This window comes from Echiichthys vipera, assembly GCF_963691815.1.
Source record: "Echiichthys vipera genome assembly, chromosome: 4".
Lineage (NCBI taxonomy): Eukaryota > Metazoa > Chordata > Actinopteri > Perciformes > Trachinidae > Echiichthys > Echiichthys vipera.
Genome location: NC_139829.1, coordinates 21,206,425 through 21,232,389, shown reverse-complemented (window position 1 = coordinate 21,232,389; position 25,965 = coordinate 21,206,425). Strand labels below are relative to the sequence as shown.

At 42.3% G+C, this 25,965-nt stretch overlaps 1 protein-coding gene across 2 annotated transcripts; it reads left to right on the top strand.

Annotated features, from left to right (window-relative positions):
* The first annotated feature begins 1,022 nt into the window (after nt 1-1,022).
* epg5 (ectopic P-granules autophagy protein 5 homolog (C. elegans)) lies at nt 1,023-24,566 on the top strand. 2 transcript variants are annotated; one of them, XM_083912094.1, is made up of 45 exons: nt 1,023-1,624; nt 3,039-3,695; nt 4,340-4,600; nt 4,710-4,908; nt 5,481-5,617; nt 5,708-5,815; nt 5,905-5,978; nt 6,140-6,248; nt 7,147-7,261; nt 7,340-7,490; nt 7,583-7,744; nt 7,834-7,991; nt 8,687-8,838; nt 9,047-9,187; nt 9,321-9,482; nt 9,564-9,686; nt 9,773-10,035; nt 10,121-10,261; nt 10,377-10,521; nt 11,240-11,437; nt 12,244-12,351; nt 12,447-12,569; nt 12,793-12,959; nt 13,078-13,314; nt 13,393-13,516; nt 13,637-13,781; nt 13,946-14,117; nt 14,214-14,376; nt 14,475-14,617; nt 14,760-14,916; nt 15,149-15,343; nt 15,443-15,656; nt 16,436-16,623; nt 16,752-16,959; nt 17,091-17,166; nt 17,532-17,632; nt 18,832-19,007; nt 19,447-19,671; nt 19,759-19,968; nt 21,065-21,209; nt 21,304-21,546; nt 21,841-22,054; nt 23,017-23,235; nt 23,333-23,447; nt 23,546-24,566. In XM_083912094.1, exons 1-45 carry the CDS (start codon nt 1,571-1,573, stop codon nt 23,726-23,728), a joined length of 7,761 nt encoding a protein of 2,586 aa, XP_083768220.1. In that variant the 5' UTR covers nt 1,023-1,570; the 3' UTR covers nt 23,729-24,566. The 2 variants fall into 2 exon arrangements, with proteins under 2 accessions (XP_083768220.1, XP_083768219.1); XM_083912093.1 differs by having other exon boundaries at nt 17,529-17,632.
* The last annotated feature ends 1,399 nt before the right edge of the window (nt 24,567-25,965 follow it).

Genomic DNA, 25,965 nt, shown 5'->3' with positions numbered 1-25,965 from the left:
CTTAGCATATTCGATTACCTTTGTTTTGGTTTGGCGGAGGGAGTGAATTAATTTTAAAGGGACATTTTTGTTGTTGTTGTTTGTTCATCATTGTAAATACATTTTTAAATAAATATTTTTCTGTAACTCATGACCTGCATGTGCATTGATATGAACAGTGCTGGAGATGGTAAGACGCTTTTTAAAGTGTAATCAATTACGGACTGAATGATTGAGAAATGAATAATTGCAGTGTCATTGGATTACTTTTGCGTTTGTGGGTTATTTTTCTTGTATGATCACCTTAATTGAAACCAAAGTGAACAACCGAAACACCATATCACAGGATAGGTTAGCTTTTAAGGTTTATTATACCAAGACAGTGATGTGTTTGTCTGACAGACGTGTCTTAATTTGATCTTGTATAAACCTGTATATAATATGTTCTCAGGTTTCTCTTGCAAAAGATATTTCAATGTAAATGAGGCTCCCTGAATAAGTATGACTTCCTTAATCATTCAGCAGTAAATGGGTGAAAATGTATGAGTATTATTTAAGTCAATATTAGATAAATAAGTCTGCCTATGACATAAAGATGAAATAATAATATCACAATAACAATAATAAATGAGACAATACATATGTAAATGAGTCAACAAAGTAAAATACAAAAAAAATAGGTTATCATTTTTAAAAAGGACGTTTTTCAAAGGACTTTTATTTCATAATTCCATGTATTCATTTCAGTAGACTTGTATGCCTCATTATTGTTTTCAGGATTTATTTTATATGCGTATTATTTATTTTACAGGCATACTGTTTATTTATTTATTTATTTTTCATGTCTATTTATTTATTTATGTAATACTGTAGTAAATAGCATTCCGTTAAAGTAATTTGCCACCTTTCAGAAAACTGTGTGTATCGGTTATGGCTGTGTGCGCGTGGGTATGGTCTGTAGTATGTAGTTTGGGCTCTCTGGCTTTCCGTAGAGAGGTGGAGCACGTTATCGCATATTGTGATTCCTGGAATAAACAAAACAAATGACAGCTGACCCTCAGACTCAGGCAGCCGCCGCTTGTCACACGACTCGAGGTGTTGAAATATTATTTTGATAATGTGAGCGACAAAACGGACAACTTTGAGCCGTTGGTGAATCAGTTACTAGGGAGAAAAACGGCGCAACGACCCAACTGCTGCTTGTTAGCTTAGCTTAGCCTTGGTAAAGCGTCTTTATAGTCAACGGGACTAGTTTCCTTTTACAAAAATGTATTCTTTGTCTACGCTTAGAGATATGCTAATTGTTGCATTGCTATCCTCCGCTGTGACTTTTCTCAACGGGCCATACAGACAAGAGTGTTTTGTTTACAACCCATGACAAGTGTTTATCTTGACAACACAGCCAGCCACTAGCTGCTTATCGCATCAGAGACCTAGTCTAGCTTATTCCAGCTAATGGTTTCTGTTTGTGTGGATCCAGTTTACTTATGAGGACTGTTTGTTGTTGTCAGTTAATTAACATCTCAGTCAGCTGTTCGTCACTGTGATCTGAGTTGGGGTGGGGGGACAAGCTGATGTGAGCTGACTAAAGATGGAGGCTGTAAGACCAAAGAAGACCAAGGCAAAAACCAGCGGAAAATCTCAGGTGATTACACTTTAAGTTATTTTACTGTCATTCTTCTTCTTGTTTTGAGCTCACAGGTGGATTCCAACAGGACTTGGTATTTTTGAGGCAGGACAGGTCTCTCTAGTCAGATACACACCCAGTATCCAATGCAACATACAGTATGTCTTGTGACAGGAAACACATACTTCACATAAAAGCCCCAGGATCAAAAACTACGTGACATAGCTAATCACTGGGACACTGTGCTGAGTCATCATGAGTAAATGTTTTTACCACATTCATCATAATGTTTGCGCTTAAGTCATGCCCTGTAGCACCCAATGTCATATTTTCTAGAGATGACCGATCTGATACCTGGATCGTATATTGGATGAATAAGGCCGATCCAGTCATTTCTCTTTTATTAATATCATAAACACCAATACAGTTACAGCGATGTAGTCACTTCATTTCTTTGTTTGCAACACCGGCTCTGGTTTTATATTTCATTTTAAAATATCTGTTTGCAGTGCACTTCACATGGAAGTGTTATTTATTTATTTTTGCTGCTAATGTACACTTTGTTATTTGTTAATAAAGGATATATAGTGCATTTATATCAGTGTTGATTTGTTGCCTTTATCAAGGCTAAATGTTTACGGTTCATATCGGTAACGAGTACGTAATCGATACGCTCAGTCTAGTTAACGGTATTGGATTGGATTGGAAAATTGGTGTATCTATTTTCCCCAAAATCTGCAACATTTTGCACTTAATTTGATTGAAATATGGAATTAAACTCAACAGTGTAATAACTTGACCAATGATGATGCAATCATGTTGATGGATAATGTTATGAAGGAAAGAAATTTGCTTTTTTTCTCAAAAATTATAGTATAATGAAAATAAACTGTATAATACTTTTAATGTCATGTATAATACTTTTAATGTGATGTTACCCTACTGAAAACACTAAGATTGGACACAGATTTCCTGTTTGGGAATGTTAATTCAAGGCTTTTTGTAGAATTTGAAATTTACAACAGATGCCAATTATGTGTGTTGTTATCATGCAAAGATTACAACTAAAATCCTGATCAATGTGAAACCCGTCCATTCACAAGACCATAGTGGATCTGGTATTAGACACCATCTGAATAATATTGATATAACAAAAGTAGATAGATAGATAGATAGATACTTTATTAATCCCCTCAGGGAAATTGTACGTGTCCCATAGCTCACAGTACACATAATACGTACACCATAAAATTGCATTGTTGAGTTGTATTATATTTTCAATAGGATTAAGTGCATATTTAATTACATTTTCAGGAAACCATTACATTATTGGGTGCTACATTCCTTGTCACGCGTTTAAAAAACTAAATCACATGCTGATTTGCTGACCAAGGAGAATTTATTTTTATTCTCTGTTGTTTTATGTTTTCAGCTGGTCAGGAAGCAGAAGCAAGCAGAGGAAGACAAAAGAGCCACTGCTCCCTCAACGGCCTGTGATGAGGCCTCCACCTCTGGCTTCACCGACATCCCCCTCAGTCTGCCATATCAGGAGCCTCTGGAGGAGCAGCAGGACCCTGTTCAACCCCCTGAGACCACAGCACAGCCATCAGATCTACCCTCTGAGAAACAGCAGACCTCCTCATCACATACTTTGTCCACATCGGTGTTAACTAAGACTTTACAGTCACCTCTGAGGTCACAGGATACAGTGCGTCTGACAGAGTTAAAAGACGAGGAATATGACGATGGTGGGGTTTCAAACCAGCAGACTGAGCTTAAAGTTGCAGCACACACCACTGAGTTGGGAAAAGACACACAGTCGTGGAATCCGCCTTGTGTTTCAACTCAGTTTCAGATAGCAAATGCTCCGAGTGCCCCTGCACTGTACCCCTCTCTACCCACGCTGGAGGAGGGCTCTGTCATGCAGCTCTGTGAGGAAGCTGTGAAAAATAGGGAAAAGGGACCTGCAGTGTTGGCGCTTCCTGAGCAAGAATCTTCCCCTCCAAGTTTGCAGCCTGTGGAGTCCGTAGCTGAACTTTCTAGGAGTAAACTCTACCCAGAATTACCCAAGACAGCTCCAGAAATTCAGGTAATCTCATATATCAAGACCATCTAACTTAATATTATCATTAAATTAGATTATGAGTGCAGTTGTTAGGGTTTTCAAATGGACTAAATGGGTTTAAATACAGTGTTTGTTATAAATTCATTTTTTTATATCATTCCCCTTAAAGTATTCAGTTTCTTAATACTAAAATACCAAAAATCATAATTTCATACTGTTGATACTAACAAATTGAGAATGTATTCGGTGGTGGCCAAAATATTTCATGCTGGTATAGGTCATTTTATATCTCGATAACGATATTTATCAAACGTCTATATTAATGACCACATGGTAAAGCCTGTTTTTGTAGGCTCCTGTGTGAATTTAATATGCAACCAAGTATTTTCTCATTTCATTAAGAACTTTAGTGCAAAATATAAACTCTAAATATTTCAGAAAAAATTTTGTTAGTATGTGCTTGTTATTATCAATTTAGATCAAAGGCGATATATACGGTATATATATATATATATATGTATGGACAAAATATTTTGATATATTGCCAATATTGCCCAGATCCTGACAATAACATAGTTATTATGTGACTAAAATCATTTTGTTCTTACATATACATACACACATTAACATGTGAGATAACCTCTCTCACCTCATGTTTTCTTCTGCAGCCGTTCTCACTGGAGCAACTAAGTGTGTGGGAGCCAGGCGGAGGTTTGCAAGCTTGGCTAGAGGGTGTTGAAGTGTGTGCAGCCCAGTTCTGCGCTCTAGCCCGGCAGGAGAACCACGAACTGACTGAACTGCTGCAGAACTACTGGCGCTGTCGTAGACAGCTGACCCAGTCGCACACACAGCTGCATACGCATTCCTCTGACTGCAAGAGCACTCAGAATCGTCTCTGGAGCTTCCGAGACGAACAGCTTACACTTCAGGTGTGGTGGTTAAGCGACAAGCAGAAATATAGAACTATTACTACAAAAGAACTATTAACTAATAGTCTCCTGCTGGAACAACGCTTTAAATATAGTTTCTTCTCTACAGGGTGTGTGTGCAGATCAGTCTAAGGTGTGTGGGTACCACCGCTTCCAGCAGGCAGAGTTCAGTCAGAGCGTACTGGCCGAGCTGAGGAGACTGTTCGAGGCTCGCAGTGAGCTGCTCCATCAGAAGGTGGTGCTACATGCGTACACTGCTTTGCTGTCACGCCTCCAGGTGGAATCATACTTGTATCGTCTACTAAAAGGTGAGAGAGCTTTACATCCTTCTTGCCTTGAAGTGGCCATAATATGCCTGTATCTATCGTGCATAATACTACTATAAAGTGCATATCCTACACAAGCCCCCACCACAGCGATTTCCTAATTGAGCCAAGAAGGTGTCATGTTAAACCGGCCGCTTTCACAGCATAATTAAACCTATTTAAGGCCTGGTACAAAAAAAACATTCTAGTCTGTATGTTAAGGTCGTATCTCCATGACAACACTGAGGGTGGGGCTTTTTTTTGTACCAGGCTAGTTATATTTCATTGAAGGTTAAAGTTTATGAATAATTAGGGGCACAGCCTCTTGAGTGACAGCTTGCCGTTAGCCCTCACTTCTCCTCGGAGATATACGTCAGCCAGATGGACGTACAGTATCTCCCTCCCCCCAACGTCGAATCAATGCTCATTTTTGGTAAGAGGAAATGAGGCGGAGTAAAAGTCTGACAAGATGCCGACTCTCATAGACAAGCACGATTGGATCAAGTTGAGAGAACGGCCCTTCACATAGATGCATCTATAATCCTACATCAGTTTTGTATTTCTTTTTTTATCAGATTGTTCTGGCAGCCGAACACAGCCTTGTTCTCTCCAGCCCTTGAAAGAGGCGGTCAGTGTCCTGTTTAGCTTCACACGCAGAGTCTTGGATGACACACAGTTTCAGACAGACATCCATCACTGGCTGGAGAGATTGGTACACACTATACCACTTTTCTTACTGCATGTATCATTGGTCGAGTTGTTTTGTTGTTGTTTCCTCACGCGCTTCTGCTCCACTCTGCAGGTGGCAGTCCTGCTGCATGTCGGAGGGTCAGGAGAGCACCTGTACCTGCTGTGCCATCTTTTGTGCTGTCCTGCAGGGGTTGGCAAGTGGGCCGCACCCTTCCTTCAGGTTAGTTAGGGGCAGTGATTTTCATTTATTGTTGTCTTGCCAAAGGTTGTACATACTAATTGGAGTTGTCTTGCCAATTTCTGCCTCAGATCCAAGTTTGGGGGAACACTTGTGGAGTGCAGCACTTTATGCAAGCTCTGGCCGTTCTAATGTCGCCTGCAAGGTAAATACCAGGGCCCCTGTAGCAATTACTCTTCATTGCCCACTGACTGCGGACTGTACCCTCTAGCTTTGTCTCTTTGTCTTTTCATGAGAGTTCAGGTCATCCTTTCAGGGTCTCACAAACTCACATCTCTAACCTGAGGCTTCTGTGTTTTGACTCAGACACCGAGCAGAGTTTCTGGGACATCTGAAGCCATGCGAGAGCCAGAGCTCAGCAGCTTCAGGACCTGAATCTGGCAACTGGACACTAGTAGATGAAGGCGGAGAGGAGGTATGCGAAGACAGGCAATGACTTCATTTTGAGAAAAGAAACACAGCAATTTCAGTTTTGTGTGTATATGGGATGGGGAAACTGGAAAAACCTGTCAATGAAAATAAAAAGCAAATAAGCAATCTTTTTTTTCTACATGATTGCATAGAGAAATAAGTAGAAAACTTTATTAATTATAACGTAGATATTATTTTTCTGGTAAAAACAGCATCTGTTTCTTCACTAATTGCCATTATGTTAAACAAAAAGTACCTATGCTGCATGTCTCTCAATACAATGCGATGTGTCACTGAGGTTAGTAGATGAAGCATTTATGACTCTGGTCTTTGTTCTGATATGCTGAGTCATATTCAAAGCTGTTGTAAAACAATAAACATGTTTGACTGGTTAAATATCATTCTGCTGCTGCCAGTACTAATGTGTTGTACTAATCACTTTGTTCTGGGAACTTTCACACATTATTATGCAAAGTAGTAACATTTTCAGATACTGGATTGTAATATTTTTTAAACATTCTCATTTCATGTTCTCCCCTCGTTTGCGTGGGTTTTCTCCGGCTGCTCCAGTTTCCTCCTACCACCAAATCATGTGTCCCCCCTCTAGGCACTTTAAACCTATGCCAGTTGAAATATGTGGATAATAACTAAGATTTCCATATCAGATTGGTCCGGGGCTGGGTTACCAGCTAGATGGAAATAGATGATCTGCTGTTGGTACCCCTAACATGTGCAGCCAAAGGACGAAGACGTCCCATTTTAAAAAAGCCTCCACTTTGCATCCTGCCTTAAAAACTGTTAGTAGCTTAGACAAGTGTAAAATAGAGACTGTTGTGAGTTGTTTTCTTAAGAGTGCACTATGTTGTCACTGAGCCTCTAACTGCACTGCCCTTTGTGTTTAGGATGAGGACCCAGGGAGCAGCTGGTTGTTGCTGTGTGAGGAGGATCTGATCTCCCTGCTGACCCAGTTCCCCTTTCAGCAGCTCTATTCACACATGCTGGGGATGAGCAAGCAGGGTAAGGGAGTCAGTCAGTCTGTCTGTCTGTCTGTTTGTATCCCTCAATGCATAAACTGACACAACACTTTCCTTCCAGGTGTATATGAACCCCAGGCCTGTTCCAGTCAGAAGATGATGCGCGTTTTTGCTTTTGCCTCCTCGCTCATCGAAATTCTCGCCCTTGGACTACAAACCTACAACAGGGCACGATACAGACAGCTAGTTAAGCGAATAGGGCACATCATACGGTCAGTGAACCAATAATGCACAGTATAACTATGCACATATGCAGTATATAACATTACATATTCATAATGTTGTCTTCTCTCTTGATCCTCAGGATGACGGTGTGTTATGTCAGTGACCACTGGGCCCAGTATGTGAGTATAACTGGTTCTGGTGGATCCAGCTCTCATGGACACTCTCTGTCTTTGGACAAGCTGCAGGTGGAATATGACAATCTCTTCCTCAGAGCTGTTTTACATGTACTCAGGAACAAAAGGTGAGGAATTGGCCTCAAGTTTGTATTTAAACTAAAAAAAAAAATTAATCATGAGCATCACGTTGATTTTCTGGGGTCGTCTTTTTCAGGTTGGGCATTTGGTTGTTTATGTCTGAGATGCCATATGGGACACTGTCCAGCTCTATGCTGTGGAGGGTCCTTTTCGTTATGCAGAGCACAGAAACAGCAGGACTGGAAACATTCAGCACCACTACTGACACGCGCTCCTGCATTCAGGCTCTTAGAGGTACCAGTGTATGCTCTTAACCTGCACAAAATATTATCCTTTAAATCCTAAGAAATGTAATTAGCATGGGCATTTTAGTAATGCTTAAAAAAAGAAGTTGAATGTTTCTTAAACAAAATTTCTATGGCCAGTTTTTTTAAACTTTTAAATTGAACTTTTCTAGAACTACTTAAACTTAATTTCTAAGTCAAAGAATTGAAACTTCAATACCATTCAATACCGCATGTTTATAAACGATGCGATATCACCATTTGATAGTAACAAAAGTACCAAAGTTATAATTTAAAAAAAGCAGATCTACAATCAGAGTTTCAACCCAAGGCTGCACAGTTGAATCAATGGGGAATAAAATCAACTGTGTGTTGCTATATATTCAGTGACCTTTTTCTCATGCAGCACTGTGTGAAGTTTGTTAATTTAAAAGTTGGGAAGAAATTCTCCTATTTTGTGTGCCATCGATTTTTTTTCTTTTTGCCGTGCTATCAAATGAGGTATTGACCTTTTTTTTATTGACTCATTTTTTTCTGCTTGTATTGTACTGAAGTTTACCATTCTGGTATCGTGGCAACGTTATAACTTTTGCATTGGGATTTTAAAACTGGGTTCAAAAAAAAAGTGTGGGTTGTATTATTCTCAGTCTGATGTTGACAGTTGCCACCCTTGTCTTTAATTGTATGTGTTTGTGTTTGTGACAGACCCAGAACATCACGAGAGATTTGAGCACTGGCTGTGTGAAGTGAACAGCTCTGATGGCATCTCCCTCCTCACCGCACTGGCACACATGGCCACACCGACACAGCACTCTGACCCCACATTCATCACAACCATAACTCTGCTCATGTACCAGGTATGAAAAGGAGCTGCAGGAGGAAAATAAAGCATATAAAATAAAACTATAGAGTAATTATAGCTTTAATTATAGAGTAGTGGCTGTCTGTCTATGCAGTGTCTATGCAGGACTGGTGTGTGTGTGTGCGTGATAAGGTTGTTAAAAGATTCATCACCCTTAGAAAACATAAAGTGCCCGCCTTGTTATTTTCTTATTTTTTCTCCAGGTGTCTTATGTGAGTGTGTCGACCAGAGAGACATACTCTAAAGTGGGGAGGGAGTTGCTGGCTGCCATAGCAACAGCCCATCCCTACGTTATCTCTGTGCTCCTGGAGAGACTGAGAGAAACCATACAAACTGTGGGAATGGTTAGTATTGTTATTCTATTAAGATGTAACTGCATGTACTTTACTCCATTGAGAGGAAAATACCTAACTTGGCATTCAGCTTTAACTCATTACTTTTTGTTCTGTCTGTGCTGTGTGAACATTTGTGTGTTAGGTGGCTCTTTATTTGTGCAAAGAGCTGCCTCTGAGTCTGTGGCGGCCACGGACAGAGGAAATTTGTGTGATCGGAGCCTGGTTGCTCCAGCATCCTCTGTCTGCTGTGGAGAACCGGCTGGCCTGTGTCATACTGGAGGGCCTCAACTGGGGTTACGCACAGGTAGTCATTGATTCATTACAATCTGTCCAGATATCTCGAGTACAGTTGTGAGTTTGTCGTTAAACCCGTTTCCTCTTGCAGGATGGCTCCTTGGCCCTGTCTTCATCTCTCCACAGTGAAGTGGCTCTGTTGGTGGCTGAAGCCTATAAAAAGTACCTTACTGACAAACCGTACAGTGGCCTCATATCAGAGGGAATCAAACAGGTGATGCATGCACTTTTTGGTCAAGTTTAGTGTGACCCACCACAGCTTGTTTCTCGATCTTTCTCTCTCTGACCTCCTCCCTTCAGGTGTCTTACCTTGCCAGTGTCCTTCGTTTGGGTGTATCTCCTGAAGCATCCTTTAGTCAATGGGCTTGGCAACTGTTGCTAAGGCTGAAGCTCCACAGCAATGCCCAGAACCCTAAAGGAGCCTGGTCGGTGCCCGCTTTGGCGTCCAACCCACTTCCAGAGCTTACACACGCTCCCAGCATGCACTCTGTTATCAGGGCTGTGAAAGCAGGCATTCCTATTGGTTGCTACCTGTCTATCGCTATGACAACAGTGGGACATAGGTTTGTAGTCACTCACACAATGCCTGATACTTATGGTGGATTCATACATTAGTTTGAATTCAGTTCATCTCCTGTGTTTTTCTAGTCTGGAGCACTTTTGTACTGATGGAGTCGGGTTGCTGAAGAGTCTGATACAATCTCGCCACCTGAGAGCTGCTGTGCATCTTCTGGACAACATCCTTCCCCCAACCTACCATCTCAGCTTCTACCTGCTCAACAACGCTCAGTAAGAAAGATACATCCTTTACACACAACCCATAAAATATATTTACTGTAGCAGCTGCTCTGCAACTCTCTGTAACTTATTCTTGCCTCCGCTGTTGTCCTTTTGTCTATGCCAGGTTTGTAAGTTGTATCCAGTTGTTCTTGCAATACGACAGCGTGTGTCCTCAAGGTGTTACTCAGCAGGTTACTCACAGAGTAGCACCACTCCTCACAGGAACCACCTATGGAGATAATGTCCGACTGTTGAACAGTGTCATTCAGGTTCGTCACAACAAGTTTTTATTATAAAGATGTTTTTCTGGTCTTTACAGAAAATTCATAGGTGCCATATTATGGTCACTTTCGGGTTCATACTTGTATTTTGGGTTTCTACTAGAACATGTTTACATGCTTTAATGCCCAAAAAACACACATTATTTTTCTAATATTTTCTGTCTGAATGAACCCGTTTTCACCTTCTATCGGAAAGTTGTGACATCAAAACTTTACAGAAATCCTGTCGGCTTGTTTAAAGTCACAGTTTCGGAATGTGGGCTGTGTGCATTTCTCTGTGGAATGATTTTGATACTTTCACAGAATTTCTATAACACCTAGCCCTGCTTCATAATTTAAAGAAGAAATGGAAATCTCACTTTTTTATTATATGGGACCTTTAACTTCCAGAATTCTTAAAATGGTTTGAAAAAAAATGACTTTACTTTGTGTATGTAGACTCCAGTAATATCATCAGCCAGTAATGGAAAGGAAAAGTCTTGATTTTACTCTAAAACAATGCTGGTACCTTGTGCTCAAATAAACCACATGGGACTTATTTTCTCCTTTAACCAGTGACATAGGTTTTAATCTCAAGATTTGTAAAAACAAAATATGGAAAAGATTATTAAAAGTAAAAAAAAAAAAAACAATAATGAGAATAAGTTGTTCTAGCCCATCCATCTTTCCTTTTATCATCTATAAATGTGTGTGTTTTATCTTCCAGAGTCACGTAGTGGAGAGCTCACAGCCCGGGCGTGTCGGTGCTGCAGCGGTGCTCGAGTTTTGGGTGGGGATTTTGACTCAGCAGAACCTGTGGTACCGGGACAAAACTGTCCTGTTCCTCATGGATCAGATCTGCTGTGCAGCATTCACACGCCATCAGGAGGAATGTGTGCAGAAACTGCTGTACCAACAGCATAAGGTTGGTGAATGCTGAATTTAGCACTGCATACTGCCTTCAGTAACATTATTAAGATAAATATAACTTTAAAGTCCCCCTCCACTCAAAAATGACATTGACGATAGTGACTTGTATCCAAGCAAATTTTGTCACAAGAGAGTTGTTTTCACATTCCAGATGTCTGTGCACTTCAGAGCGGACTGTCAGTACAGAGAGAAAACACACTGCCACCATAGCTGTCAGCTGACAGTTACAAGCTGATAAGCTAACAAACAACAGAAACTAATAAAGATGCTAACTACATTTACCATTCTGATAACTCTGCTAGTCGCCAGTTTTAGTGCAAAATAGATTCCTCAGCTGATGCTGGTTCTGGCTCACATCTTGGGCCTGCACAACAACCTAGAAGCTAGTAGAACGCATGGATGTGGTAGAAATTAGTCACAGAAGAGACTCAACATAGTGTGGACTTGTAGATGTGCTTCCATCCCCATTCTCTGATATTGTTTTACTTTATGTGGGAAAACATGTTGAACAAAATATGACTCATTGCATGTCTTGAGTGGGACTTATATGTGTTATATGAGTGAATATTAATGGGTCGCACATTACAATCAGAGCATGAGTTTTGTGGTGAGCGATGCTGAACAAATACCTTTAACCCATTAAGAACCTGGTTAATTTGCACTGTGATAAAAACTGACGTGGTATCAGCAGTGAGTATAAATAAGCATGCCAACTCTGAGTCACCAGTAAAATGTTTCCATCAGGAAAACATTAGGGGGCAACAATAGCTGTAAAGGTTTCCATTTTCATACCTCTTTCAGAATGCTTTGGGGTACCATGGAGATCGGGGTCTGCTCTCCTCTCTGGTTGGCTGGATTGCTGGAAATGCCACGCCCTCATTCATAGAGGGCCAATCCCTGAGTGCAGAGGTAAGGGTCTCCAAAGAACCAACAGTATGTGCAAGTGCTCTTGATCATATTAGTGAAGTTCTCAGTCCTGACAGGTGTTGTCTCTGTGTTTGTAGGTTTGGTTCGCCTGGCTGGTGCTGAATATGGAAGGTGTTTTTGAAGAGGATTCTCAGCTGAGACGCTGTGTTGAACATGAGCTCCTGTCAGAGCCCAACATTTCTCCAGAACAAGCCTTAAAGGTACAGACTCATACACAAGAAGTTACACATTTGTTGACGAGGAAATGTCAGGATTACTGTTATTTACTGCAGGGACACTTTTCACATTCCAGTCCGTGAAAGTCAAGGAGCAGTTGTATTCTCACATGGAAGAGTGGTAGAGTTCTCAGTAGTCTGGTCTACCGCTGTTTTATAGTCCTAAGTGCTGTATGTAGATGGTGTTAACAGTGTGTCTTTGAGCCAGAAGGCGCAGCAGAGGCTGAAGTTGCCGGTAGCATCGTCTCTGCAGCGGCTGCAGGTGTACCGCTGGGCATGTCAGGCCTTAGCCACGCCTCCTGACCACCCCCTCCTTCCCCTGGTCTGGCAGAAGTTCCTACAGCTCTACCTCAGACAACCAGGACCTGAGTATGGGTAAGATGGACGCACACACAGTAATATCCCTATCAAGAGGGATTAGGAAGAATCCATCTGAAGGTATATTCTATCTTCTATCTTCTATCTATCTCTCTTTGTATGTGTCGTCCACCAGGCTGGTTGCAGGTGGATGTATCGGCCGAAGGTTCTTCCAGGCCTCTTCCCAGGCCGCTTTATTTAAAAACCTAAGACAGAGAATACAGGAGGTGTCTGACTTCCACCATGCTGCCAGCCAGGCCCTCAGGGTGCCCCCACCACACACACCATCATCAGACAGCCAGGGAGATGAAAGCCCCGACAATCTCTGTCCCCCTTACCTCACTTCTCCCCAGCTGCACACAGAGCTGGTCAGGTAGGGCATTGATGTTTTATGTGCACATTCAAATACATTCCTGGTGCTCTCAGATCACAGCTTATCGGTTGCCTACAGGTTGTTTGGTGTGTTTGCTGTGTGGTTGGATGATGAGACTCTGCAGAAGCAGGAAGTCTACCTTCCCTCCCTTCCTCCCGAGTATGAACCACACAGACTGGCACAGGTCATGCAGCGACATCAGGTTGGTTTGTCTTCATGTGTTTTTTACATTTCTGAATGAAAACCATGTGGCAAAATGATTGTAACAGGATAGTCCAATCTTGTCCGACATTTGAATTTGTGTTGTCATGTTTTACTGTAGGAACTGTGGCTGGAGTATGTGGACCAGGAGCGTCTGCAGTATGATGAGAGGGAGGTTCTGTCTCTGTGGGAAAAGGTGCAGAGTGAGCCAATCTTCTTGCAGGCCCAAAACCCTGGCTTCACTGACTACACCAGCCTCAACAATGGTACAGAGCCAAACTTTATACTCTAGATTGAAAAGATTACAAAATAGATTCAGCAAACATGCAGTGGTAAATGTAAAAGTGAACAATTTTGAACACGGATAATGAGGGTTTTTTAAATAGTTACTTGTTTTAATGTTGTGTTTTGTGTCTCTTTTTGTGTCCAGCAAGGGAGCGTATCCTGTCCAACCTGCAGAAGCATCCAGTTCCCCGACCAGCTCCAGAGCCGCGGCAGCAGAAGGCTCCAGTGGCTCAAGTCCCCACCACCTGCCTCACTGACTCTAAAGCCGCTGCAGAACTGTTGCAGCAGGACCTCCGGATCCTGCAGGAACAGGCCAGGTACATGCAGGCCATACACACATTATAACATTTCCACAACATAAGCGGCACACATTGCACACATACGAAATACGTACTTGTTCATCTTGATGTCAGGATTGCAGTGGCACGCGAAGCACAGCAGGTGGCGATGGAGCAAGAGCTGCTGGAGAGCCTTCCTCTATTGTATAAGAACCAACTAGAGCAAGTCACCATGGCCCTGGAGTGTAAAGGGAAGAGTGGGCAGCCATGCCAGGGACCAGCAAACATCACTGTCACAGTACGACCACTAAAACCGCACACTGGGCACATTTTTTTTTTTATAATTTCTTTGCCATGATATATTAATGTGTTTGTGTGTGGTCTGTAACTGCGTAGTGTGAGCGTGTCCAGAGACAGGAGGCAGTACAGACGCAGATAACATCACTGCGCAGGGACGTCAAGAAGCTTCAAGCAGACGCCATGGCTCCTCCACCGCAAAGCCTGGCCCAGGCTGCTGTCCACACCGAGAACTTTATCACGTCAGTATTAACGGATATTGCTTCCAGAAAAAACAACAACAACGTCCCAATAAATATATAATATATATATTTATATAATAATATGTAGGTTTTGTTTTATTAAAACAGGGCTGTTCTGACTAATGCATATTTATGTGCCCAGGGCTCTGGTGAATATGTATAAGGCAGAGAAATCACCCGCAGTGCAGCATGTTGGTGTGTCAGCCTTCTACCAGGTGGTCTCCTATGTTTGTGAAGACACACTGCGACATCCCCCAACACGCCAGTACCTCTCCTCATGTGTGGAGATACTGGGACAGGTTCGCATACATACACATCCACACACACAAAACAGCACAAGATTTTTATCAAGCATTTTTTAGCTTGGAATGCCCAAAGAAAGTTAAGCAAGTAAATATCCATGGATAAGATTGTTAACCCTACTGGAATCAGAAATAAAACACCACTTTGACCAATTAATTGAGGTTCACTCTCTGTAAATCAATCCAATGTGCTTGAATTGACTGCCATTGTACTTTTGTTTGTGTCCAGGTGTTCATCCAGGGCAATGCAGAGGAATGTGGTCGGGTCCTGAAGACAATCCTGGAGCACAGACGTCTTTGCCCACTCATTTCCCCCTTCTTCACTCCCAACTCAGCACCCAATCAGCTTGTCTTTCTCTATCAGGACGTGGTGACATCCTTACACCTTGACAGTGCTGATGTAATTTTCATGCTGCTCACAAAGGTAAGCCTAGACACACAAATGATGCAACACAGGGAAGAAATATGATATACACCTAAAGCTGGCCAGTTACAGTAACCACCTCTGCCTCTCTCTGTCTAGTTTGATTTGTCCCAGTGGCTGAATGAAGCCCATCCTGTGTTTTCTGAGAGAACCCGCTTGCTGGAGTTGGTCCATGGAGCTCTGTGCGTCTGCGGCCGAGACCCTGAGCCTGAACTTCTCACACCTTTTCACCTTTTCACCAAACACTGGACCTGGCTTCTACGCCACCATTTCCCTGATCACTACAGTGACTGTCTGCGTCTGCTTATGACCAGTAAGTGTGAGTGTGCGTGTGGTGTGTGTGTCTGTGTGTCTCTGTGTGTATGTGTATGTGTGTCTGCCCAACTGATTGTGGTGATTCAAGTAATTATTAACTCATGAAACCACAATTGGAATCGCCATTTACTCAATCAAATACATTATTTTCTTTTCTTCCTCGCACAGTTTCCTGTAGAACATCACATATACAGATAGACAGACAGACAGACAGACGTATAAACACCTGGCAAAATACTCTAAACCGCCTCTGTGTTTGTTCCAGCTACAGTAGGTGTGATGACACACACAGTTTCAAAAATTGAAACCAATACGAGCGACGCTGTCGCGGCTGGTAATAAAAACAAACTGAAAATTCAAAACTAGTATTACCTTGATACAAACTTTTATGAATAGCAGCATTTTTTGTCTGTTATGTCACACATCCGCTCATAATGCACTTAGGAGCAGGGACTGTTTTTGTCCTCTTGTTGCTCATTCAAGTGATTCATCAAAACACATTCATCCTTCTGAAAGAAGGCCTCCTACTCTTCTTCCCACCAACAAAATATATAATTAATTATTTAACAAAACTAAAGTTAGCTGAATCATTCCAACAAGCAACTGAATCAGATACATTTTGACAAATTGTGAATACAAATGTGTCTATTTTTTGTTACAATGAGATAAAATGATTTCAAATAAAGGCACATAACCAGTTATCAAAGATCTGCTATGAATTCCAAGAATAGTGGATTTAGGTGTTTGATTTGCAACATTTCCAACAAATCTCACCAGGCTCATCAAACCAGTTACTGAGTCCCGAGTGCTGGAAGGTGTCTCTGCGAGTGCTAGGCTGCTTACCTCCATCCCGCAATACCAAGAGCAAAGCTGATCAAACACGCTGCACCACCGATATCTCCAGCCGTGGTGTCGGACCACCAGCTTCTCCCTTTAGATCTCCCATCAGCCTTTCCCCCCAGCAGGTAACTATTGTCGGTGTTGTTGTTCATAGAACGATGGAAAATTTCATCCTGTCCATCTCAATTACTTGTATGATGCTTAAACATTCATTATTATTCAAACCACACCATGTGATTTTTTTTTCCAACAGGTGGATGAAACAGTTGATTGGCTGAGTGATTACTTCCTGCGGAGTCGTCTCAGTAAGCCAGACCTCCGCAGTTTCGGCCTCTACTCAGCCTGGACTCCATATATCACTGATGTTGTTTCCTTCTGGGACCATTTGATTGGCGGTCTAATCAGTGTGCAGCTCAGCAGCTGTGCAAGAGAGTCAGTGGGCAGCGGCAAAACAATGAAAGGTAACCGCCAAATGTCAGCACAAGTTGAGGACAGTAAAACTTGAGATCATTAATATAATTCAGCTGATTTGCGCATTTGATTTTTTGTGATCTGTCAGTGCGAAAGTGAAATGTATCTTGCACTCTCACAGCACTGCAGGACCTACACAGTAAGATTGTGAAGTTATTTAAGCCTTGGATCTTTCCTCTGGACACTGATGATGGCGGGTAAGCATGTCACACCTGCAGCTCTCAGGCAGGTTTTGAATGGTGGGGAACTGTTGTCAGTGAGGCAGATGTGATACAGCTGTGAGCACAGACAGAGAAGACTCCAGAGAGGGCAGCAGATTAAAAATATTCACATTCCACAAGTTTTTTGAGATGTCGTTTTTGCCTCTTTTTGCAGGCTTGTTATGATGATGGTTTAATAATAAATACTAAAAACAACACTGCTCAGACAGAAAGACTGTTAGATGTTTACTTCAGAGGTAAACAGTAAGTCGATACAAGGAGAAATCAGTGTAGTGCTTTCCACTAAGGAAAATGTAAAACAAACGTCAAATGTCAATATCAGTTTCTCTTTGTGTCAGTAGCCCCAAATGCTACCCCTGGCTGGAGACAGACGCGAGTGCAGCAGGAGGTCTGGTCGGCCTGTATGCTCAGCTCACAGAAACACTGCATCACAAATTCAGAGGTGGGTACCCGGCAGTCCTGTTCACATAGTGAGTCCTTGAAATCCTTGAAAATGTGTGAATTTGAGAAGAAAACATCAAGGTTCGACATAAATTGACATGGGTCATTAAAAATGCTTGTATTTATATGTTTTGTGCAAGAATAGAAATTGAAGTTCTTGATATCTTTTTTACCTAACGTTAGTGAATCAGTTGTCTGGCTTACCTGATGTACAGTGCTGGGATAAAGCCTGACATCCGTCGGTGCACCAGGTGTCAGGCCCCTTCCACTATCACCGTTGCTGCGGTTTCTTTTGCAAGGGCACCTTTGCTGCTTCCGGGGCTTAGCGTCACCCAAGACGACTGTGATATGTTTAAAGAAATACAAACAACCCAGTGCATTTTTCCCATATCCCAGACCATACTCCAGCACTACCACAGCACTGTGGAGATAGGTCTGGCAATGTAAGACCAGTAAATAGGCATACATTCTGTTGTCTGCGTGTGTTCCTCTCACGTTCATTATTGTTTCACGGTGCTAGGGAATAATTTCATATCCCTAGACAGTTTGTGTAGTTAATGTAAATGTAGTTAATCAATCCCTCTCTGTTATAGTGAAGAGCTATGATTACAGGACTTTCTGTTAGATTACTGCTGGGGTCAGTTAACCTGACCTAAACTCTCTGCCAAGGCCATGATTTCTCTTGTCATCTTCCATCTCACTCTTTGGCAGGTTGCAGACACAGCTGTAGAGGTAGATGATAACCCTCACCGGGTAACACTTTGCATTGCCTAGCTGGTGTGAATCCTTATCTTCATGTTTATGTACTATAGCCAATTGTATGTTAAGACATCTTCCATTTGCTGTATCGGTCCACCTTTCTAGTATAAGAATCTGAGCTTTGCTGTTTGAGAATCAAGGTGGCCTCACGCATTTATTTGTGTTAACGACTCTTCTGTTCTCCTTGATCAAGTATAAATAAACTCCTTCAGCATAAGACATACAGGACTCTGGTACTTCCTCACTAACACACGGAGTAATTCAACTTGATCCATGTTTCAAACTCTGCTGTCTTGAATTTAAGGGGAATTGGGACTGGAAAGTCTTTGATGTATAAGAATGTATGGGAACCCTGTATGAGTGAGTGTTTAAGTTCTGCTACCTTTTGTTGTACTTATTTATAACTGTGTGTGTGTATGTATGTGTGTGTGTGTGTTGCAGATCGTCTGCTCCCCGGCCAGAGAGCTGCACTGTGGTTGTGTATGATGCAGTACTGTGAGAGCTGCACCTCTCCCCGTACACCCGAGTACCTTCTCTACCTGTACCACACACACCTCCGCAGCCTGCCCTGGAGACACCTGCACCCCGACACTCAGCTAATGGAGCAGCTCTTCAATGTGAGACACTCTGCCCTCTGCCCTCCGACTCCTAACCCCTGACAACTGACCACCGACACTGCACACGGGTCTAGACATGCATGACACAGGGGAGCTTGTTAATTTGAGATCTCGGTCCTTGGCCCTAGCTCCTATTATTAGCCTGACTTCTCTGTTCCTGTAAACAAGCCGCTGCCTCTTAAGAACCACATGGATCTATAGAGGCTGCTACACAGAATCTGCACAGAAAATTAGATGCATTTGGATTTATGATTAGAATATTGTGATTACTTTCAAGATAACTGAATTATTCATTTAGCCAGTCATGTGCAGCTTACATTAAGTAGGAGTCAAACAAACTCAGAAATAATAAATATTCAGTAAGTTGAGACCCAAGAGGTTTGATTTGTTTTTAGATTTGTGTTGATTTGGTTATTTTCTGTCCTTCCTGTGCCCGCAGGTGGAGAGAGGAAGTCCCAAGAGCTGCTTCCTCTTTCTGGGAGAAGTGTTATGTGAAGTTAACTGGGTCAGCGTCCTAAGTGACCACTTGCAAACGCCCCCCACCTCGACAACATATCCGACTCTACCGGACACGGGTACTCAGAGAGAGTCACACACCATGTTAGTCTATCTACTTTACATGCTAGTTTTTCTGGCAAAGGAGGAACAAATCCTGAGTCAACAGGTAAATCCAAAATATTCTGGTATCCCCTCACAGTCAGACCGCTTGTCCCTTCTTTATTCATTCATTTATTTCCTCCTCAACCTCCAGGACTCCCCTCTACTCAGTCTGTTGGTCCAGTCCACCTCTCTGCCCTGGCACCAACTGGACCTGTCCTCATACCAGGGCATTTTGGGATATGTTGGCACCCACTACCCTCCATCCCTGCTGCTCAGTGCTGATTCTGCGCCTCAGCTACTGCTGAAATCACTACGTAGCGCTGCTGGGCTCCACCCCCGCCCTAATGAAGTGCCACACAGGGTGAGAAGATACAAACGTATTTGTCATATCTCAGATTTTTTAGGACATGGTTAAGGTCAAGGTTTCAAGCCCAGAAATTTATGACAGAACATACTCACTGTTGATTTAGTATACATGTAGAATATCAAACATTTTCGATCAAATTGGGTACTAAAATAATTCATAAACTCCATAAATTAATGAATGTTAAACATACACTTACAGCTGAGATCTCATATAGAGAGATACTGTATACAGTCATTGAACAGCTGTATTAAACAGAGGCAGCCCCATGTTGGAGAATAAAATGATGAATTAATCTCCTATATCTGCATCTGCTCTGCCCTTAAGCAAGCGCATCTTGTATAAAAGTGGGAGGCGTGAAACTTGAAAATCTGCATAAATTTAGACTTTAGACAATTCTGTTTTCTTTGTCAGCTCTGTATCACTCAGCCAAATTACATCTCACACTAAAAACCTGACAATTGCTGTAAAGCTAGAGTAGCAGAAAGCTATTTTATACACAACCTGATGATGTTCCAAAGTTGCAAAATGTAATGTCATAGGACCGGGATCCAGCAAGTTATTTTATTTTTGACTGTAGGAAGTCCATTCATAAAAATAGCTTTGCTGTCAAACATGGGAACCACTCTTTACAGCAGAATTATGGTGAAAAGGTGAAAATATCAGAAATTTATTTGTTTATTTTTATTTTCCCACGTTTTTTTTTATTTAATTTTGCTGACAAGTACACAAGAAAAAGCATAGCAGTTGCACAGTATGTCTGCTTATTTTTTTATTTATTTGGTAAAGTTGACATTTTACTTGGAAGGTTTTACCTGAAAAAATTATTTTAGGATAAGGTAAATTACACGTAAACCAGTAATGATAAATAAATTATGTAATGCTTAAATATTCATACAGAGAACCCAAAATATACTAACAGTTTCAGGGGGCAGGAGTTCTTGGTTTGGGGACATATGCTCTGAATATCTTTAATGATGTGTACAATATTTTGTTATTCTAACTAAAGTAATGCATAATCATAATATGTATCTATTTCTGTTTAGCATCAATCCAAACAAAACTATAATCTCTGTTACTTTCCATCTGTCAGGAGGAAACGCTGAAGGCTGGAGCGTATGTGTGCTGGTGTGTGCAGTCTTTGGTGACCCTTGAGCAAGGAGGCAGCATCAGCCTCAGCAGCCTGGAGGCTCAGCTGGAGTCACTTCTGGAGAGCGTCGTCACATTCAACCCACCGGGCGAGTTGTCCCCACCTTTTTCCTCAACAACATTATCATCCATCAGCGACAAATTCTGTCATCTTACCCTTTCCTTCTGTTTTTTCCTCTACAGAGACAGGTTTGGAGCAGAGGCACATGGCGTTCTGCAGTCTGTTCAGCGACGCTCTGGCTTTGCTGAACGGAGTCGGTGTCTCAACAGGCGAGGCACTGGCCGCTCATGTCATTACCTGGCTGGACAGGAAAGGGAGGGGCTTCCCCATACTGCCTCTTCTCACGGCTTGCTCCCACTGTCTCGCTTCAGTGCGGCATATGACACGGATCATGGAGGCGTGCATTACAGCGTACTTCAACCACGGTAACCACAGTTTATTTAAGTTGAGATTGCAACTTTTTTCTTGGGGAAACTTGTACAGGTTAGGGCTCACTGTAAGCGGAAAGTGCTCTCTCTCTTGTACACATGTTATTATGCTCTATGTAAACTTACATAAGATAAATATTTAAGTCTAAGTTTTTGTTTGATTTATTTACTTATTTAGTTGTTGACCAATTTTTCAGAAACTTAGTTTAGTCCTTTATTGTCCCACTTTAATACAGCGAGTTTAATCAATATGATTCTTTCTTTTTTTTCTCCACTGTGTGTTCGTTTCAGCTGAAGAGGAGTCTTTAAGTTGGGGTCCTGTGTTGGCATCGCTGCAGGTGCCGGAGCTTACAGTGGATGACTTCCTCTCCGAGAGCCAATCAGGAGGCAGCTTCCTGACCCTCTATGCCTTCATCCTGCAGCGCCTCCACTCAGAAAACACAGCAGCCAATGAGAGGAGGACTCTGGCTCTAATTACCACATGGACCAATCAGGTCTTCCCCAGGTTTGACCCCCCCTTGTTCTCTCATTTGGTTGCTTGTTATGACTTATAAAGGCCCCATGTTAAGCCGAATTTGAGGTTTATACTTATATTGTCGGTTACTGCTAGAACATGTAAACATGCTTTAATTATTTTTCATCATATTGCCTGTCTGTGTGAATAAAGTCTGGCTCACAGATCTGAGTTGGCAGTTGCAGGAAACAACTTGTGAATGCACCTGAGTAAAGACCAGACTCTGTCTCGCAGAGCTCTCATGCCCGATGTCGATCCGTTTTCTTACACGGCCGTAGTCAGAGTTAATTTACCACATCTTTAACTCTGACATTGACTTGACCAGTCAACCGATCAATTCCAGCTCACACAAGCTTCTGTGATAACGGTTTAATACAGTTCTTCAAAATCGACATACAGCTAGCAAATCATCTGTGGTTTTAAGTCCATTGAGCTCCTCCTGAGCTAAATTAAAGCCAGACTTAACCTTTAGGTCACCGACCATCAAATTATCTTTGTCTAGCCACAAAGTCTACATACAGTATGTCTTTTAGTATTTTTTGTGGCATTTTGGGGGGGAATTAGCCTTTTTAATGCCAAGAAAATGCAAATGTTCCACCAAAACAATTAGGTCAGGTCAGACCATACTCCAGTGCTGGAGTAGGGTAAGACAAGACTAGTCTAAATATACCTATGTTCACTCTGTCTGAAACGCTCTGTTTTAGTGCCTGTGTCTTTAAAACCCCCTCCTGAAAAAGCCCAGTCTGCTCTGATTGGTCTGCGTTTTCCTTGTCATTCCTACTGAAGTCCTGACTGCTTGTGGATTGAGTGTGTGATACTTTCACAGTATTTATATAGAACCTCCACCTACTTTGTAATAATAAAAAAAAAAGATATGGAAATCTATATTTTTACAATGTGGAACCTTTAAAAGTCCATGTATCATGTCAGCATGTTTGCTTTTGTATGTCCAGTGGTCCAGGTGATGAAGCCAAGCTTTTTCTTTGGTGGCACAAAACGCTGAGTTTATCAGCGGAGCAGCTGAAGCCACAGGCGGGCCAAACTGAAGTGTCAGGAGTCGTCATGGGTCTGTTGAGGTTGCAAACCAGGCTGCTGCAACTGGGAGAAGAAAGGCTGAACTCTGGGCTGCTGGGAGCTATCGGCCTCGGAAAGAGGTCTCCTGTTTCTAATAGGTACGTTCAGGTGCATTTTATGAACTAATGAAAACACTACAGTAAGATATGAATTCATCATTGTTGATAATCCACCTGTTAATGCATGTACATCTAGGTTCAGGGTGGTGGTACGCAGTCTGGCAGCATTCCTCTCAATCCAGGTGCCATCAGAGACTGAGCTTCGACTCCAACCCACCAGTGACTTGCAGCTCTCTGTGAAAGCACAGCAAGTATGCAGCAAAAAGTGCAAATACAGTGTTTTCATTTTCCAGTCTGCAATTATCTGCTAAAAATAACTTGATGTTTCTTGTCTTTTCTGTGGATGCAGACGTTGGGGGCGTTGGAGGCCATGTCCAGCAGTAAGCAGTACTCAGAGTTAGAGGACTCTGTGAATAAAGCTGTGCAGTTCATTCGCTACCCTGGACACTGTCTCAAAGATGGACCCAGACTGCTGGCCCTGCTGGCCAACCTCCTATACCCGGACCTCAGATACCTACACATTATCCATTAACCGTGACTTTTTCTGCTGGAGAGCCGAGAGGACGCTAGTATTCTGTGGCAAATACAGTGGCAGTTAACCCGTGTTCTGCACACAAAAAAAATCTTTCTGGAGCACAAAGTTCTCAAGCAGTGACACTGGATCGCATTTGCTATCATATCAGCAAGAGCTACATGTCTTATAAGAGAAGGCTTCGTGTGAAGGACTGTGGAAAAAAAAACTTTTTGACTGGTCATGTTCAGTGAAGATAGCATAAGAAATGTTATGTGCTAACCTCTAATCATTACGCGCACTTTGCTTTCTTCTCTCGTGTTTATGCCTTGTTGCTTTTTATATAACTTTGCCTGTTGGTTTTTCAACTGTTCTTTTCTTGATTTGAGAGAAAGTTGCACATATTTATTGAAGCGGCATATAGGAATCAGAATTCAACGCTGGGTTTTAGATGCAAGTTTTATACCTGCATGCGGAGTCGAACCGAAATAAAAGTTGAAGGTTGCACAGATTATTTGGAGGGAGTTGAAGGACAGATCTAATAATCCTATAAATTTAGAAGTACCTTTTTAAAATTTGGTGGGCGGGCATGCCGGGATGCTGGAAGACAGAGTTCAATGCCTGATCCAACTCCCTAAAGCCAGCTGTTAATGCTAGCATCGAGCTGCAATCTCTCAATCCTAGATGCTGTACACATTCAGATGAATATAGTGGCTGCCTCACGTGATGTAGTTATTATGTTTAGTAACGGAACATTTGCCAGTATTATGTTTATGTCCAGCCAAAAGTGCTTTCATTGTTTCTGCCAAAGAGGTGTTGTTTTAATCTGCTCAGCTACTTAAACCATCTTGACCATGAAGTCCAGTTGTATCTTCGTCTCTGTTGGGTACAAGAATTACAGCCTGAATAAGCCCATGATCTAAAAGGAACACTAAGCACCACTGACAATGTCCCACACCAGTTGGCTTCCTTATAAAGTAGTGTGTGTGCACTGTGATACAATACTTATGCCGTTGGTATTGCTAAGAGACAAGGAGGGATGTCATGTTGTTGGAGCCAGTATATAACTGCACTTATACACACGAACAGATTGTATCTCAGATTTATCAGACCTCCACGCTGTACTGTAGATCTGAGACATATTTTAATTACCCTCATCAGTTCACTGCTCCTGTTGCTCTGTGCCATCTCAATAATCATCGTGTTGCACTTCTGCAGCCTGAAGCTCGCCTTATTGCCTGTTTTATGTGGCGATAGTTAATGTCAGAAGCATTTCTTTTTTATGAGTCAGTGATCAGAAATGGGTCCGTCGGGCTGCTGGAGGAGGGAGCTACAGTACAGAGGAGACAAGACTATGTTCAATAAAGGGAACTGAATGTCTCACGGCTGATATTTACCAACTGAGCTCAGTGATCGGGGACCATGTGTAGAACAACAGAAAGACTGATCTGTACTCCCGGACAGGTCACATGCAGGGGCACATAACTGCTTAATGGATCGAGCTGTGAAGAACTAGTGAGAGACAAAAAAAGATCCAGACAGCACAGGATACATTGTGCATCCTCTACAACAAATACTGGCCCGCATTCTCCATGCATAACGCTGCAGATGGTCAAACTCAAATTAAAACTTCCTTGTCTAAGAAGCCTGTTCTAACAAGCATGTTCCTTTGTCTTGATAATTTCACTGTCACCCGCATCCTGTTGTTCTTTCTGTGCGACAGTACATGTTCCCAGTTAAAAAAAACATTGTTCAGGAAGGGATCTGTGCATTGAGCTGTGTGCTTTTGTGCACACGCATCCAGCATCCTCATTTGACACCACCACTTCTGTCCGGGAGAAAACCTCTCTTCAGGCAACAGTGGTCTCTATGGTTACAGGGAGGGTAGATGTGAGAGAGGAGATGGAGAGGACGGGATGTTCTGAGGCTGTGAGAGAGGAGGTGGGAGATGCTTACAGACGCTAATCCTCCTCTTCGCACTCCAAAAAAAGGCAGACAAGGGGGTCTGTTGCCTCTCGCCATCTTCCCGTTCTCCCGTGGCGGAGCGTGTTGGAGCAGTCAATATTTATGTAACCGGTTGCTCTCAGACATTAACTTCATCCCCTGTTCACTCTCTCTCGCTCTCACACACACACACATATGTATATATACACAAACTCAAAGGACCCACTACTGGGACTGTGCTACTGGCAAACACATCCCTGTCTGGCAGACTCCCGTGTCACCATGGAAACCCAGCGTCAGGTCAGGAATAGTTG